This window comes from Helianthus annuus, chromosome 11 (assembly GCF_002127325.2).
Source record: "Helianthus annuus cultivar XRQ/B chromosome 11, HanXRQr2.0-SUNRISE, whole genome shotgun sequence".
Lineage (NCBI taxonomy): Eukaryota > Viridiplantae > Streptophyta > Magnoliopsida > Asterales > Asteraceae > Helianthus > Helianthus annuus.
Genome location: NC_035443.2, coordinates 165,066,736 through 165,085,977, shown reverse-complemented (window position 1 = coordinate 165,085,977; position 19,242 = coordinate 165,066,736). Strand labels below are relative to the sequence as shown.

At 32.3% G+C, this 19,242-nt stretch overlaps 1 protein-coding gene across 2 annotated transcripts; it reads right to left on the bottom strand.

Moving 5' to 3' along the window:
* Window positions 1-1,516: 1,516 nt before the first annotated feature.
* Window positions 1,517-8,012, bottom strand: LOC110884789 (MLO-like protein 6). Of its 2 annotated transcripts, XM_022132506.2 has the most exons (15): window positions 7,827-8,011; window positions 7,642-7,699; window positions 7,251-7,489; window positions 6,489-6,605; window positions 6,257-6,317; window positions 5,944-6,032; window positions 4,648-4,722; window positions 4,452-4,546; window positions 4,317-4,366; window positions 3,330-3,370; window positions 3,047-3,220; window positions 2,924-2,959; window positions 2,411-2,478; window positions 2,251-2,311; window positions 1,517-2,139 (listed from the first exon to the last, which is right to left on the bottom strand). In XM_022132506.2, the coding sequence occupies exons 1-15, from the start codon at window positions 7,941-7,943 to the stop codon at window positions 1,693-1,695; spliced, it is 1,728 nt and encodes a 575-aa protein (XP_021988198.1). In that variant the 5' UTR covers window positions 7,944-8,011; the 3' UTR covers window positions 1,517-1,692. The 2 variants fall into 2 exon arrangements, with proteins under 2 accessions (XP_021988198.1, XP_021988199.1); XM_022132507.2 differs by lacking the exons at window positions 1,517-2,139; window positions 2,251-2,311 and having other exon boundaries at window positions 2,407-2,478; window positions 7,827-8,012.
* Between the last annotated feature and the right edge of the window lie 11,230 nt (window positions 8,013-19,242).

Genomic DNA, 19,242 nt, shown 5'->3' with positions numbered 1-19,242 from the left:
TCAGTAGTATTAATTAATACTTTTCATTACGACACTTTCCACAATCCTCCTCTGGTTCGATACCCGACTTACTCTAGCTACCTAGTTTATTTCGGTTTTTGCATGTCCTTAACGACAGACATCATTTATCTATTTACTTGCCACTAATTTCCAAAGTTTACACTTGCCTTATAAAACTAAAACTTATTCAGTGTAGCTAGCTTTTAGTATGCAAATCAGGTTAATTGGCAGGTTAAAGGTTACCACGTGGTAGAGGCTCTTATGGCAACTAGCATCCTATTTTATGTTTCTTTATGTTTTGAGACAATGTTTTAATTACTATGGTTTGCAATGACTTGAATGTTTTAATTTTCGTTGCGTATGCATAAATTTTATTATTATGACTATTTGCCGAAGAGTAAATCCAACAGTTGAGATTCCTAGGTTTGTAATGTTTGACGATAAACACTTGCTAATTAACAATTTGGTCGGCGTATAAGTTATTTTCAGTTCAAATCTCAGTTTCTTTTTTTTATCAACATACGTCCACCCCAAATTACAAAGTTGTTGCTTTAGTCCACTAAATAGTTGCTACTTTTCATCCAAGGTTGTGGAATTGTCTTCATTTGGGTCTTGACACAAATAGTCGTGTTGAAAAGTCGTTAAATAATTTAAAGTCATTAAAGTTTGCCACCTTGTTTGAAACATATTATGCGAGTGAGATTCTACTACATGTGTTTGAACAAGTTTGTTTGTTGAAATATATCTTATTTACTTTTTTTCTAGTGTGATTTTTTATGGCTCATAGCAACAAGGGCTTAGTGGAAGGTGGGGGGTGCACCCGTCCCCTAATGTTTCGGTTAGAAGTGTAAAATTTTCGATTTTTTCTTCGAAAATTTTAAAATTATATAGAATTGTCCCCCCTGTTATTTTGCCTAAATATTTATACAATATTCCGATCACTCGAAACTTTTGGTCAAGCTCCGCCACTGGATAAAAACCTTTAAAATCACGGACATATCATCTAAATTTATTCTGACTTTAAAACCATCATGGTTTTTATTCATTTATTGTTAAATTTGACTTCGAGTAGACTATAGAGAACTCTTCTTATAGTAATTAACTGAATTATATCATATTAAAAAAAACAGTTATGTGATAAGAAGGTATTTTCATAAGCACTCAAGATCTAATATATGGGTGTAATTTTATGACATAATACAAGCCAAACACAAAATTCTCAGCTTTGGGTTTAGCCTATACGGCTTTAAAATAGTTTTGATATAGTTCTCTTTTGTATAAGCCTTTTTATTTATTGTTTATTAATTTTTATATAGTTCTTATAATTAACTAAATATCTTTATTTTATTTAAGGGTTTCTTATAATATTCTAATTAACTCACCTATCTTTTGTATTTTCTGCCTTTAGAAGTTTGATGAGGAACTTCTATTTGGTTAATTTTTTAAAGAAAAGAATTTGAAATAAAGCCTGGTTGTTTGTCAGGAATTTAGTAGTATTATCAGTTTTCCCAAATACCCGAGATGGTTTTCGAATTTATATTAACATTCAATTATTTAATCACGTACAAAGTAAGCCACAAAAAGATAGAAAAAATAGAAGTAAATATTTTATACAATATTTTTCTCAAATTCCATAAAAGAAGAAAATAAATTAAATTAGTGGTTACATGTTTTCCTTTACTTACAAGACTATCATATGCTTGTTGTTCGTTTATCGAACGAAAATTCTTTAGGAACTTGTATTGTCACCTCATGTTCGGGAACTATCACCGTTTGTGACGAACCAAGATCGTTGGTCTCGTTACTCTGGTCCACGGTTCCCATCTCTATCTGATGGCTCGTGGACGGTTCACTACTGTCCCGGCCTTTGTGATAGGATGGTGAGGGTGAACCATCCGTGTCAGTATCGAAGTTTGACATTCTAGGAGACGTTTGAAAACTATCATTGTCGTTTTTGAAGTTACGTAAAAGGTGAACCGGTGACATGCCATGAGATGGTGTCCCGGGCCTACTTGATATCGGGGTCACTTGACCCGACTTTTTGTTTCTTTTGATTTGTTTCCGAGCAGTCTGGTGCCACGATCTTAAAGCCGTTGCAACGGTGTCATTGAACACTGTGGGCTTCATAGTCGATCCCATCTAGTTTTTTATGCAAAAATTATAAATAAGTTAACAAGTCCATGTATTAACCATAAGTTTAAAACTATAATTTTGTAGCATGTAAAATTAGATAATTTATTTATATATTACCTGTGTGACGAGAGCATAGAGAGGAAGTGTAACATAACTGCATAGGATCTGTACTACCACCCTAGCCAACGAAAAAATCAACAATTCATTTCTATAAAATATTACCATTTTTATAAAATGTAATTATTTTATTAAAATTTAATATATATTTATAACTTACCCCGTTGTGATGCTGATGACAATGTCTTCCGTGTGGTCATGAAAACAAGAATCCAATCCGAATTCATACTGTTTTACATGAAAAATAATACTTTAGAGACATGTAAATAATATGGATACATCAAGTATATTACATAGTATTTTTATCATATTTGTATACAACATGATTATGTCTTATCTAACTATATAAATTATTGAACCATATACATACTATAATTTTCAGGTCCAGTGGCGGATCTAGAAAATCCACATAGGGGTAACGTTTCAATAAAAACGGATAACGAAATCTAAAAAGCATCAGATTTTTTTTAAAATTTACACTAGCATCAGAGTGTCACCGGAACGTCAAGGGGCAACGGAGGTTACCCCTTCTATCATTCTAGGTCCGCCCCTGTTCAGGTCAAGCTCATATAATATCAGATCGGTTCGAGATTTCAACGGTTCGATTTTAACTAATTTCACAATAAATATATAAGTTTTGATTAGTGTTAAAATTAGAAATTTAAAATCTTACCCAAGTCCATGCAAAGAAAGCCACTTGAAAAGCATTCTGCATTCACAAAATGGTCATTCAGCACGTACAAATGGTATACAATTTTTTTAAGTACAGCATTCGACGCGTTTTGTACAAGTTTACCTGAAAGAGTACAAAATTGACGAGATGGAGGATGAGACGAGGTCGGTTGAACCAGAACAGATCGTCACCGGGTTGAACCACAGGTACACCTTGTACAACCTCTCCTCTTTCCATAATACTTAATCCCATTTTCGTTATTATTACTTGCAATTTTGTCCCAGTTAATAAAACTATCTGCATACATATTAATTATAATTTATTAATTAAATTATTAATACACAAACGTATTTCAATTAATTTAATAATATTGAGCTCATATAAAACAACATAAGTATATACTTACAACCAATGGTATGAATGGTAGCCACAAATAAGAAAACCACCCTATCCAGAGAAAAAAAAAAAGAATAATTAGAATAAGTCAATTATTTGACCAAGAAAAATACTTTGTGAAAGAGTTGATTTTATTTCCAAAACATTAAAATAACGTAGATAAGTTTTTTTTTATCTAATTTAATGGGTATTCTTTTTATAAATTTATAATTTATAATTGTACTAGTAAGACCATGAATAAAAAAACCGTGTATAGATCAAATATAAATGGGTTTTAACATAAAAATAGGTTTTATATAAAAAAGTGAAGGAGGATTTTTTTTTTCTTTTTTCCCATCTATTTAAGCATGATGTTTAGTTGTAAAATGTAAAAAAAAATTGTTTTTTAACTCCGGTAGAGTAATTACTCTACTATTGTAAATGTACAATTTTTTTAGATTATGTGACTAAAATACGTGCTTAAAAAGATTGGAAAAAATTCAAAAAAAGAAAAAGTTTCCCTCCACTTCTTAGGTTAAGCCTATTTGTATGTTAAAACACATTTATCCCAAAACCTAAACCATACTATCTTTCATTTATAGTCATGTTAAAAATATTGTGCGATATATGTTCGAATTTCTGATAATCAGTTCGATTCAAGTTAACTGGTCTAAATTTTTGATAATCGGCTTGGGTTAATGCTATTCTTTTACACCTATTAAAAGCCCTTATGATGATATCGGCTTGATAAATAGGTAACATTTTTAATAGGCCTTATGATAATCGGCTTGGGTTAAATAGATCTTTTTTAATAGGTAACATTTTTATAACTGTTTAACTAATTTAGAATACAAATTATAGTGGGACTGTAGTTACAGTTTTACTGTTAACATATGTATGTTATAGTTATTTTTCTTATATATTAAGTTATTAACCAACTAAAATGATTAGTTTGTGATCAATTAAAAGATACGAATATAACATAAAATAAAATATAAAACAGTTATAATTAACTTACCGTGGGTATTAAAGAGCAGGAAGGCAACGGTGAATAACCAAATTGGTGGACTGTTAAAAAAATAATTTTACAAATAAGTTCAATATTGTAAAAAACAGGAACTCATTATTTTTTTAAAGTAGACAAACATGTTACCTTATACCCACAACGGTCTTGAAATCCTCTTCAAGCGATCTCTTGATGTACTTTTGAAAGTCAAATCTCGACTGGCTTTGTGGACTTAGATGTGCCTTGATTCCATAACAAAACAAGTTAGGTCGAAATAAAATTGCGACAAATTTACGACAATATGTAGAGACGTGTAACATTATAAATTTAAGTAAAAACTTACCATGATGAATCCATGTCTAAGAGTGAGATAATCAACTTTTGGGACCGATCGGACAAATTGTCTAAAGAAACAAACCTGATATTGTAAAAGAAAACAATATGAATAAGAACATGAGAAATATTAAAAATTAAATATATTGTCATGTCATATCGAGTAGATAAAATTTTAAGAAATACTAAAAAAAATGTATTAAGCACGTTTGATTTCGATTTGAGATATTTTTATTTTTATTAAAAATGAAATATATTGTCATGTCATATCGAGTAGATAATATTTTAAGAAATACTAAAAAAAATGTATTAAGCACGTTTGATTTCGATTTGAGAAATTTTTATTTTTTAGTTGTCGGGATTTTAAAGTAAAAAACGTCATTATTCTTAATCATAGTCATAGAATACAACATAAATTAATAACTTACTGCCTCAAACTAAAATTGAACACGTGAATATCTATTTTCTTTTAGTTATGAAACGATTGGTTATTGATAACTTTCTTAAACATTAATGACAACGAATTTGCCACTTTGTTGATATAAATGTCGTTTTAGTTTGTTGATATAAATGTCGTTTTAAAGGTAGAGGGTCTTCACCGAAGTCTGACTTTAGTTTCTTCTAGTTCTACATTACGTATCAACTCTTTCATGGATTCTTAATGATATAATGATTTACACATAACCAATTTTAAAAAGAGATTTACATATATATAGTTGTATAGTGGAGAGTTCAAATAAGAATAAATTTTTTGTAAGAAAAAAAATAAGAAAATTTCAACCAATAATAATACTTTATTTTTTTTTATTTAATATAAATATTAATGTTACTATAAAGGTATATTGGTAAATCTACATAGGTCATTAATTTGTAATGGTCCTCTTTAATAGCTAACTACATTAAATAATTTTTAATTTATCCTCAAAATATATATTTTTTCAAAAAAATAAAATAAAATAAATTAAAGTGTAGGATAAATTACGAGTTGTGTAGGATAAATTTCAACGTGTAGGATGAATTTTGAAATATGTAAGATAACTTTTGATGTGTGTAGGCAAAAAAGTTAGTGTGGAAAATAATAGTCTTTATGACTAATTAATTAGTCAAAAAATGATAATAAATAAGATAAGTGAAAAACTATTTAATGTTTTACAAAATTACCTTTTGTTCTTTTTATTCTCAATTAAATTTTCTTCTCAAATGAACCTTCCCCTATTTGTGTATTTACTTTAACTGTGATATGTATATAAAGTGGTTATTTATTGAGCGTACTTACGTATAGAATAACACTTTTAAGAAGACTTACAATCCATAGTAGAACGGGAGATTTGCTCCAGTATTTCATATGTCTTCTTCCGAATGATGTGTCTCTTGCAAATCTAAACCTCTCTGGATCTATATGTATATAAACAATCAAATACGTTATAATTTTGTCGTCCAACACCACGAATACTTTAGCAAATGAGCAAAACGTCGTCATCTGAATATGGTTTCTCAAAAGTTTCAGTGTACTATACACATGTACCTGTATATTTGTGTGTATATTACATTAACAAATCATCAAAACTATTGTTTGAATACATTTTTTTTACAATATTAGATTGTTGTTTAGTTCTTACCGTGAGAGAATTGATACTCTATAGTTCTCGTCTCGTTCTCCCAATGCTTCCATCTTCTCATCTATACATAATGTCATAGAATACAATTAAATCTTCTGCTTCCAAGAGTATGTAATAAGTGACACTACTAAAAATAAAGTATTTAAGTTGAATTTTGTATTCCGTTTTTATTCATTGCAAATAGTCATGAATGCAACACTATTTAATAATAAAACCGATCAATCAAATTTACCTTAGCTTGTCCTAAGCCGATAGTAGCAACACTATAAATAACATGAAAGAGGGCGAGAGCGAAGATGAGAATATGAAGTTGATGAACCCCGTCATACGACATGAACGATACTTTTCCCTGTAAAAATAAATTAGGCGAAAAAAATAATTAATCGTAAATACGTTTTTAAACATTATTTATTATTACAGGGTGGGGATAGTGTACATTAATTCAGAAGTGTGAGAAGTGTATTATAACACTATATATAACACTACATAACACCATATAAAAACCGTATAACACTATGTAACACCATATAACACTATGTAACACAATATGACACTATATAACAATATGTAACGCTATACATCTATCATAGACATGCTATCCGACAAACTATAGTGTTATATTTGTTATATAGTGTTACATAGTGTTATATGGTGTTTATATGGTGTTATATAGTGGTATATATAGTATTATAATACACTTCTCACACTTCTGTATTAATGTACAGAATCCTCTACCTATTATTACATAAGCATATAGAAAAACATTAAATAAAATTTTTTAATAGAAGTTCAAGTGAAACTTTTCTCATAATTTGACGAATAATAAAGTTTGATTTCTTAGCCTGACATATCTTGCATCACAAGCAATTCCCAATATTTTTCAAAATGAAATACGTTAATGAATAATTGAACTCAAATTTGATAAAATATTAAAAGAAAAATAAAGGTGACATATTTTTACATGGTACAACTTTTATGTAAAAATATTACATACCTCTCGTTCACACTTCTCTTCACCACTACTTCCGGCCAAAATCCGTCGTGCAGCTTCGCCCATCTTTGACAAAGTGAGTAGTCTTCGGCGACTCTCTACGCCATTTTCTTCCGTTGTTCCCTCTTCGCTTCGGCTGCATGGATGCCAACTCGCGGCAGCACCCTTCGATATACAAATCTTTGTAATAGGAGTTGTGCCCGCAGTTAAAAGCAACGATATGAACCCCAATAACATAAGCTCTACAATATCAATATCAAAACCATAGATCAATAACTCAAAACCAATATTTATAAAACCATTTATATTTTTTTTAGTATATCAATAACTCAAAACCAATATTTATTAAACCATTAATAACTTTTTAGTATAGTTCATAGTTATTAATTAATACCTGCTTTGATCTTCTCTAGGGATTCATATAGTGCCCTCTTTCGTTTCTTCTTGAGCCACTACAATATATAATTATATATAAACATAAGAAGAATATCATATCCAAATATACATTGAATAAAAATATTAAGCTAGCTTAAAAACATTTAAAGATTTTTTTAAAGAGTGATCATAATTTATACATACATGTCCAATCATATGGATGATTTGTTCGATAAAAATAGAGATGACGATGAACACGAAACACACAGTGGCAACCGCCCATGTCGGCGTTTGCTCCAACGAGCCGGCTCCTCCGGCCATCGGTTTATTTCTTGTCTTTTGAACTTTATGTGTATCAAACTATTGCAATTCGAATATTTTCATTTTTTTGAGTGTTTTGAGTTGTATTTATAGGAATATTGAGTTTCTGAAAGGTTGAATGGAGGAGAGTCAGAAGGTTGACTTTTTCCTAATATACGCGTCAATGAAAGTTTATAGAGGGAATTACCCTTCCTAAGTTTTGGCCTATGGGTACTTTGTTTGACTAAATTTTCTAGGGGTAGTATTGGAATTCTAAATTGGTGTCTAGTTTTTTTTTTAATTTGATTTGTTAATACCTTTTACTGTTTATTAAAATTATATGAAAAAGAGACCTAGATGACTTCTTAAAATAGCAACCTGATTAAATGATTGTTAATATGATGTCTTATCAAAGTTGCATGCCCACTTGGCCACTTATCACAATCTCTAGGACGATTTTGAATTTTTCGAATAAAAAATTATAAATATACTCATTGTTGGATCTTATCTTTAAAGAATTAGATAATCAGTTAAATTTTTGGTATCACCGTTTTGGTTGGGTGATAGAGGTTTTGTGCCTCTTGATGAAAGATCAAGGTTTAATTCTTGTCATGGGTAAAATTTGGTGTAATTTACGAGTAGTGTTATGTAACATTTGTCGCTCAAAAAAGAAATTAAAAAAAACTAAGAAATAAATTGAATGCTCAAATCAAATGTTAACGACATAATGATTTCATAATTAGTTAGCTCATCAATTAAATAATCTTGGATTACCAAAGGGTTGTTTGTAGTGTACAAACAAACGATTCTTTTATAGTATATCTTAGATCTTAACAAGACGACATTTACTCCATAACAATAGAATATTACTTACAATTCTCACAAACACAGGACTCTAATCTACTACAATTTGTTAGGAAAGTTGATATAGTCAAGTAACTTAGGGTGTTGTTTTTTGATAGGGTACCATCAGCCTCCACTTAAAATGAAAATTGATTTGACGAAGCCCGCTAGATGAGCTTGTTCAAAAAAAAAAAAAACTTATTTAAAATGTAAAAAGATTTATATGATACAATACAATATATGATTGCATAATAAATATAGTTACGTATATATAATGGTCATGAGAAAACAAAATATAATATTTATAACATAGTTGTAACTATATATATATATATATATATATATATATATATATATATATATATAAATATAAAGTATTAAAATAACAGACATGATAATCGTATGGCCAAACTTGAACTTGTAAAATTAGTCTCAAGACAAGCTCGAATTTTAGACATTCGTCTCAACATGTGATAATAAAAAGTCAAGTTTAAGCTAGTATGTTTCATCTCTACGCAACTCATCTACAACCATGCCATTAAGTCATTAATCCAAGTCTTTATTGACTCACTTTATGATAATCACCTTAACCATTTTCAATTTTCCTTTAACATGGTAATACTTATATCATAAGTGCAGTATCTTATTTATTAAGTGGATGAATATGTTTATTTTTATATAAATCATCCCTCTCTTAGGCCTATATTCTTTTCCATGGCTTTTAAAGATTTGTCAATGAATTTCAAGGTGTAAAACCTGGATTTCATTTCTGTTTTGAAAGCAAAACATTTTCTAAATAATTTTTACACAACTTTATGGATTTATGTATTTTAATTATGTACATCATAAAGGCGTTGTATAATATTATGTATCAAGTTTGTATTCTTTAAATAATGATATTAATTTGAGTAACTTTTGTATTGTCAAAAGTATAATAATATTATCCTCACTTTATTTTAAATAGTCATATTTAGGATTAAAAATATTATATTTTATTTTAAAATGATTTATCTTCGTTGAGTTTTAAAACATAATCGTATTCAAATTCAAAACAATAGAATTTTAAAGTTGATGAATAATATGCCTGTTGATTGGGGATTTTTCACCAGTAATTGATCAAATTCCATGTAAATCATGACCAAATCATTGACACCACTTTTAGGGAAATTTTCTACAGTTTAATTAATATGAAACACGTTCTTTTCAAATTTGATTGGTATACGTCGTTGAAGAAACCCCATGAACAATTTCAAACCATCACTATAAGTTTAATTAATTTTTATAAATATAGGTAACGATTGACTTATATTAAAAATAATAAACACATATAATTCAGTGGCCGCCATGGTATGTAAACAATCTTTTGAGTTTAGTTTTAATCATTTAACATTTAGAATGTGTTATGAATATTTCAGGTGAAATTCTATTTTGAAACCGACAATAATAGTAATTTAGAATTGTAATTTTTTTTGTCGAATTTTCTAGGAAGTTAGAGTACATGTGAAAATCGTTTTTTTTTTTTTTTTACATATGACTGTATTACAATATCATGCAGTAATTAATCACCAATACACTCGAATGTCATGCACTAATTAATTATCAATATAGAATAGGGGTAAAGACCAAATACAAATGAATCTTAACATACTAAAATTGAGAAATAAAGGAATTTTTTTTTTGAATTTTTTTTCCATCTATGTTTAGTTGAAAAATATAAAAAAATATTTTTTTTCGTGTATTTACTCTAATAGAGTAATTATGTGCAATTACACTAGATTGATTACGTAATTACTCTACTAGTATAAATACACGATTTTTTTTAATTATGGGATTAAAATACGTGATTCACAAGATAGGAAAAAAACTAAGAAAAAAAATTCTCCTTTATTTCTCATATTTAGTGTGTTAAACATATTTATACAATAATCTTACCCTATATAATAAAAAGAATTGTAATCTCATTTCTATATTTTTCGGGTGCAAAACCTAAAGCACAAGCTACCGGATTTGACTAAGTGATCTGATTATGTAAATCTAAATTGTTTGTAAACTTTGGACACACCATTACAACAGGCATGTGGAGTTTGGATGCATCATTGAAGGCATTATAAGCTTGTCTGGCAAAACATTACAACATTAAAGTAGCATTTCAATTGTGGATGCATTGTTCTAATGAGTTTGAACGCTATCATTGTTCGAATTTGGATGCATCTTTCAAATTCGGTAGCATTTTAACTTTGGATTCACAATTTCACCATATCCTACGGTGTAATTTAACTATATTCATTCTTTACAAAATTTATCACTCATTTTAAAAAATATCTCAATTTTCATCCACCATTTTTATTTTATCATACGTACAAACATTTATTTTATTATATTCCTCGTTTTAATGCACTCATAATAATTTGATGGAAGATGATAGTAGCTTTTTATATATAAAAAATGACTGTAGCAATTTTTCAAATTATAAAACAAGGTGTAGATTTGGTAGTTCTGGTGTGGAGTAAAAAATGATAATTTTTAGACATTTATCTTAAATTTTAAAAATAAGAGAATATGATGGGTTACTATGATGCTCCTAGATACGCATTTTTAAAGGGTTATCAAAACCAACTATAACATTGTAGTAACTTAATAAATTTTAAAGGGTTATGATGCTCCTAGATGCACATCATTTAATAAGCAAGGGTGCATAACATCTTTCACTACTTTATGCACCTTTAATTGAGTTGATTAATATACCATTGTAAGAGGCGTGGTTTTTTCAAAAAACCTCACAAAAAATGCCCGATTCCGCTCAAGCACCGCCCCCTGGCGTGTTTCAGCTTTTGTTGGTTTTGGCGTGTTTTGAATCACGCGGTTGGGGCGAGAGTTTGACCAATGATCTTCCATCTTCCTATTTTTTATCCAATAAGATTTTTTGATGGTTTTTTGTTTTATTTAATTATATTACATCTCATTTAACATAATGCCTCACATTCCCACTACACCCATTTTGTAAAAACGCCCAATAATATCCCATTGCTGATTGGGCTGCCACATGGCACAAAACGCCCTAGGGTGGGGCATTATTCACCCCAACGACTGCGCATGGTCTAACGACAATTTAAAAAAAAACATAATTTTTTAACAATTTATATAGCAAAACTTATACTAAATTGAAAGAAGAGAAAACTAATGAATTTAATAGTATGTTTTTTTTTTTCAAAAACAAACTGAGAAATCTTTATATTCTAGCTATATAGCACTTCATCCGATCCAGCTATTTTCCACAAATCTATCCTAGTTTTCAAACCAAGAAGTAGAACTATATATAGGAATCAAATGAAAATAAAAAGTTTCTTCAATTACGTCCAGCATCGCAACACTCCAGTTTATTCTCCCATTGATTCCTATAAAGATAGGAAACTTGTATTTATCATTTGCAAATTCATCTTTGTTATATAATTAAAGATATTGTGGATAAAAAATTAATAGAAACTTGAAAAGAAAGCAACGCAAGTAACAGCTTTTTTATTCCACTTTTGTATTTCCGTAGATACTTGAACTTACTATTAATTATAACTGTCAATGCAACAATCTCAACCTTAGATTGGATCCCCATTGATGCACCCTTTTCATTGTTCCTTAAATAAGACTTTTATAAGAACCGGCTTATAAGTGTGTATATGTATAGGTAAAGGGGAAAATGAGAACCAAATTAAATTGTGAGAATCATGAGAACTAGATCTTCTCAAATGTTTTTTTTTTAATCTCAAAAGTCTTAAAAATTATTTTTCCAGAAAAAAAATGTCGCATTCAAAAATTTACATCGATGTAAAAAATTTTTATCAGTGATGTCATCGTTCCATAAACAAAATTTACATCATGCATAACTACCGACTCGACAATTTCTTTAATTTTTTTTTACAGATGTGTTTATAACATTTTCATCTATGTTTGTGCAAAAAATAACAACCCAACTCGCGCGGAAAGTAAGAGTTGTTATAGTTCCCACAACTCGTGGCGGTTCTTCATTTGTGACAACCCGTACTTTCGAGGTTAGCATCGTCTAATCTCGTGATCTTTAACTCTGTATCATTACCCTTCATATTCCATTATACGTCATCATTATGTGTACGTTATGTAAACTTGTTTAATTATATATGATTTATTATAATTGGATGTTTGTGCGTTTGTTGAATATTAAATGTTAAATGTGTAGATTGTATATAAAAATCCAACCGCACACTAGCGCCGGGTCGCACTCCTTCCCCAGCCGCATACTCCTTCTATTCAGCTGGTTTGTTACAGGCCCAAATCTTCGAAGCCCAACTGGGCCCAAACCCTTGTCAAGTAGAGCCGCACACATGCATGCATTATGTGTGCGACTCCCTTGGTATTTAAAACACAGAAATAATAAACCCTAGCCCTCTCCCTATCATTGACGGCAGTTTCTAGCACTCACTCTCTTCCCCTTTGGTGATCGAGGGCCGTTTCTCTCCCCGGGAACTCTATCTTCCTCGTTCTAGCACTCCTTTTTGTATCATACATCTTGGTTAGTGTAATTATCATTGTCTTAATTAAGTTTTATTTGATTTACTTGGCTGTAATCTTGCTTGGTGATTGATGTTATTGATATGATAACAACTATGATCTAGGGTTTTGCTAGAATCAAGTTTCAATAATGTTTTGATCAAATAAATGTCGGATCAATAACTAGGGTTTCGTATGATTGCAAGATGTTGATGATTCTTGGCAATAATTGAGTTATTAGGTCTAATTGTATTTTTGTTCTTGATGTATTTGATAAACTAGGGCTGCATGATGTTGGTGTGTTAGTGATTTCGTGCGATATAGTATTCATAGATCTAAATTAGGTGTTGTTGATAATGATTAATTAATGATTTCTTATGATGATGAATTAATAGATTTATTTGTGGATGATTCAGTATGATATTAGGGTTCATGAGAATTAATGTAAAGTTTGTGTATTCTGATTATGCTCGTTATCATCGTGTAAACGTGGATGATTACTGGTTTGACCAGAAAGACGACACCGTAGGCTACGTTTGAGAACCATAGCTTACGGCGGGGTTTAACTGTAACACCCCACACCATGTACACCCACAGTCGCACTCCCTTGGACCGCACACCATACGTATGTCATACACCCCTAACCACACACTTCTAATTGGTACACACACATGTTGCACAAGTACAACCTTTTAATGCATGACCACACACTATTATGATGGCGCACACTTATGCGTACCGCACACTCTTATGTGTGTCGCACACTATATGTAACTACACACCTATGTTGGGCCGCACACTCACACTGTACACCTTTGGGCTTTTGTTATAAATCCATGTATGGCTCCACATGAATTACATGGTACGTGATAGTTTATACTTCATGTCTTTAGCGGACTAAACGAACTCTATCTGAAAGTCCCCACACATTATACCGATTAGTTGTCGGGTTTGGCGAACAGGGTATTAGTTGATAGCGCTATTAGGTTTGACAAACCTCACACCGTGCCGAGGAGGACTGTGATTCCAGGATCCGGTGAGTTTAACGGAGCTTTGGTCCCGAGATGATCGGTTTGGTGACAAGAAATGAGTAGAAGATAGAAACGACACCGAGCAATCACTTATAATCTGGTCTCTTATTCATATCTGAAAGTTACAGCATCGTGAGACTAGTTGGACAACATGTCCCCTCAGAGATCCAAAAGCTTGTCCAAATGGGAACCCCAACTCCCTATTTATAGGCAACAGCCTATCCGGTCCGAATGAGCTAGTGTCCATCCGTCCGGATGGACCTTTACAATGTCATAACCTATACGTCTGGATGGGGTTTAGACTTATATGTTGTCCATCCGTCCGGATGGACCTTTACAATATCAACACCGTGTCCAACTGATCCTATTCTATACAATATTCAACACACACTCTATCTAGCTATTCGCACAGTGGCTGGCATACGAAATATGCACCAATAGATTCCACCTTGGCTGTCACTGTCGAATCGTCACAAAGCCTTGAGCTGTGTTTGAATATTCTGCAATCTTCAACTTTTCTGCAACTTCAATCAGGCATCTTGAAATCTTCAATAGATTCCCCCTCGATTGATGATCCGGGTTTGCTTTTGACAATGTTGAGCACGTTCCCCCCTATATATTAATCTTCAGGTCTTTGTGGCACACTTCACGACTCTCCTCTGATTTGCTAAACTGCAATCTTCACGAACAATCACCAACTTGAAACTAATCACTGCCGCATTCTTTGTTTCAGCTTTAGCCACATCCGCGTTCAGTTTTTGAAATAACCTTTCAGCAACACGATCTCGCATTCCGCTTGCTCGATCTGAGAATGTACAAAAACTCAACCGGCAATTGATAGAAACATCAAACACCCCACTGGTTAAACTTCAAATCCGTAATTCCCCCTGAAGATCTGATATCCCGTTTTCCGTGATCACTTTTAAGCACCGTAAGAATGATTGATCCGTGTAACCAGTATTCTCCACAATCAGCAAATCTTCATTGGATAACGAATCATCTGGTAACGCATTCAGATCTCAAAAACATTCATCCACGATCAGATTCACATTCTTCCTCTTCAGTCATGATAACAGATATATAGTCTTCTCCGCTAGTTCCGGCAGTAACTTAACTAACAAACATCATCATTCCCTGGCGGTTAGTCCAAAAAACAATTCATCTTCTTGAAGATTACCATACTGACACTTTAGACTATCACACGTCTGTGATATCTTATAAGTATCATATCATGATGCTAATCCTGCTAATCGTCTTGACGAAGACCCGGGACTCAAACCCTAAGACATCAATCTGACCCTGATCTGTAGAGTCTGAACTTCCTATGATCACAAATTCACGAATCCAGATCTTATGCATCTCCAGACAACTCTGAAGTCGGAACCACCCGAATACTGTTGCAGTGCCACGAATTTCAAAAATGCCAGAATTTCAACATATGACATTGAAATTTTTATTCCCCCTCATTTTTGCAAATTCTGACATCTCTACCACTGAATTCCCCCTCAAACTGAGCAATTCAGTCTTTTAACATCTTTGAAAAACTCGAATCTATGAACAATGTAACAGTTCTGCCACCAGACGTCGGTTTTTCATCTATGCGGAATAACAGTTTTTGGCCCACAAATAGTCAGATACCCTGGAATATAATAGTTTTGCACCAGTATCATGACTACCCCACTAATTTCCACAACCTGTGATCCCATCATCATGTTTAACTTTGGAACGAATAAACTTGAAACCCCTGAGTGTCTATAGCTCATCCGCCCGGATGTACTTTTCCCCACCTCATCGTCCGGATGTGAACATGCTGATCCATCCGGATGGAGTCTTCTGTCTATCCGTCCGGATGGAGTCTCCTGTCCATCCGGATGAGTATCTGTTGTCCATCCGGATGAGTGCATCCGTCTGGATGGGTACATCCATTGACACATGTCCAAACTTTTCAAAAACACTCTCAATTACTTTTTTCGATCCAGAATCTTTATTTCTTTGAATTTCATAATGAAATTTCACAAGGTTGTGCACAAATCAATAACGAACAGAATGATTCAGTTTTGAATTTTATCCCTGAATTGATCCTTAATTTTATCTTTTCTATGTTTTAACGTCAAAACTCCCTACAAGTCCAAAAACTATGAGCGTAGGTGATTGAATCAACTGTTAGATCGATTGAATTGGTACCGTAGCTCTGATACCAATTATGATTCCAGGATCCGGTGAGTTTGACGGAGCTTTGGTCCTGAGATGATCGGTTCGGTGACAAGAAATGAGTAGAAGATAAAAACGACACCGAGCAATCACTTATAATCTGGTCTCTTATTCATATCTGAAAGTTACAGCACCGTGAGACCAGTCGGACAACATGTCCCCTCAAGGATCCAAAAGCTTGTCCAAATGGGAACCCCAACTCCCTATTTATAGGCAACAGCCTATCCGGTCCGAATGAGCTAGTGTCCATCCGTCCGGATGGACTCCATCCGTCTGGATGGACCTTTACAATGTCATAACCTATATGTCCGGACGAGGTTTGGACCTATATGTTGTCCATCCGTCCGGATGGACTTGTCCATCCGTCCAGATGGACCTTTACAATATCAACACCGTATCCAACTGATCCTATTCTATAGAATATTCAACACACACTCTATCTAGCTATTCGCACAGTGCCAGACGTACGAAATATGCACCAACAAGGACGGGCATGAACTTTGCCTTGGCAATTAGTTAATGATGATAGACATTGACATGGGGAACAAACAACTACAACAGGCAAGTTTCGGTACCACACATTTTAGTAGCTTTACAATGGGCTAGCTCCCCATGACATGTTTTGTAAACTAAGTATTTTAACAACTTGTTTTTGAAACAACACTGAAAACTGTGAACTCCCCAACTTTAGGTTGACACACTTGTGCATGCTTTGCAGGTCGTTAAGAATAGCATAGGAGCTTGCTTTGGGGGAGTGTCGTTGCGAAGAACTATTTATTGGGAGCTTATTAAACAATCATGGGTTTTAAACTATTATTTAGAATTTAAACATTTGCTTCCGTTGTTAATTAAGATTTTGTTTGAATTTTTAAATTCTTTACCACTAATCGTGTTGATGGTGATGGTTTTTTATTATTTTAAATTAATTGTTCAACATGATTGGTGGCATGATTCTGGTCAGTCACACGTCTCACAATAATACTCCGCACGCGGATTAGCCTAAATATGGAAAATTAACATATATGAATGATCTAATTACATGAAGGTTAATGGAAATGTTATCGTTTATCGATTAGACTTTAACTAATTAATTATTTAAGTAAATACGTCTAAATCTTAAATTATAATGACACGTCGTTAATAAGTTGGAATTTTAATTTAATGTTTTTATTATAACTAAGTCATTAATTATTTGATTAACTTAAAGATTGTAGTAAATTATAAAAAAATAATTAAAGAAAACAGGTTTTTTTTAAAGGAAAGTAAATGCAAAAGAAATGGTGGTTTACCATGTTTCATACTAACCACTGTACTAGGATTTTATTATTAACTTAAAGATTGTAGTCATCTTCTTTGTTTAAAAGAAGAGTGACCAGAACATGATATTTAACCAAACATAACCCATTGTCATAAACTTATTGTAAAATGGAAGTTTAAAATAAAACTTGATTAATTGTTAAGGGTTTTAATTTATAATTACAGAATAATTTTAGATTTACTATTTCTTTAAACAATTTAACTTTTAAAACATATATTGGTTTTCAATCGATTAGCCTATTTCTTAAAACATATATTGATTTCTCATTTATTTAATATAAAATCATTTTTTTTTTCTTTTTAACACAACAAACAGAAGCATGAACAAGACTGAATGTTGCTGAGCTATATTTTTACTTTTTAAATCATAAAAGCAGGTTGTCTTCTTCATCATTAAAGCATATATAAACTGTTATGTATATACACATAAATGTATGTGATTTGAAATTGCACAAAGCCAATAAGTTGATTCGTAGTAACAGGTGTTTAAGCGAAATTCAAAGAGGACCAGAAAATTATACCGAACAAGATGAGGAAGATCTCCGGCGATCACCGTACGGCTCCAGCGAAGATACGAGTTCCGGCGGCTGCGACGAACAGTGATGATTCAAGCCTTGCCGTGTTCTGACGTCGCCATCATCTCCCAAAACAGTGAGGGTGCGAGGTGATTCGGGTGTTGGTCTTTTGGTGAACTTCGAAACAAGGCGAAATGATTTTCCGTCAATCCCCGTGTATCTCCGGTGAGTTCTTCCGACGAGACATCGAAATCCGGTGGATTGTTATTGAACAGAGGGAGTGCAAGAAGTAGAATGGTTAAATTTTGAGAGAGGTGAGTAAAACAGTGTTAAACGTTCGATTAATATACGGTCTTCGCAAATCTCGTAAACTCGGAAACGATCTTTGATTGATTTGTAAAAATGGAAACACGGAAACAATTGTCAATCAACGAGAAGTTTGCGAGACAAGTTTGGAAATGTGGAAAGGAATTATTCTGTTCCGACAACTCAGATTTTAAATATAAAAATTGTTCAAATGCTTCTAGAGACTCAATCTGCAAGATCTACAGACAACTATGCTCTAGACGCTTATTCTAAGCTAGCCTTCCTAGCAGATAAGCATCCTAATTGTCTATCACATACGTTAAAATAAAGTCAATACATAAAATGTAAAGGTGAGCATACAAGTTTGATAATAGCATATAGAGTTCGAAATAGTTTACGCATAACCAGCACGTACACAGAGGAAAACAAAGCATGTTAATTATCGACATGGACCTATCGATACCAATGACTGCGGGTTGACTGCCCGAGACAGTTCGCAATACATGATTACCACCGTAATCCATGCAAGTAATTGTCCTTAACAACCCCCGTGTGAACGGGTGCTGAGTGCAAACTATA

What these genes read in the sequence shown, in the direction of transcription:
- LOC110884789 (XM_022132506.2), bottom strand. Translation starts at nt 7,943, where the DNA reads ATGGCCGGAGGAGCCGGCTCGTTGGAGCAAACGCCGACATGGGCGGTT. An exon ending in CCTAGAGAAGATCAAAGCAG is followed by an intron (nt 7,490 to 7,641) that starts GTATTAATTAAT and finishes TTGATATTGTAG; the next exon opens with AGCTTATGTTATTGGGGTTC. An exon ending in CTCCCGTTCTACTATGGATT is followed by an intron (nt 4,723 to 5,943) that starts GTAAGTCTTCTT and finishes TTACAATATCAG; the next exon opens with GTTTGTTTCTTTAGACAATT.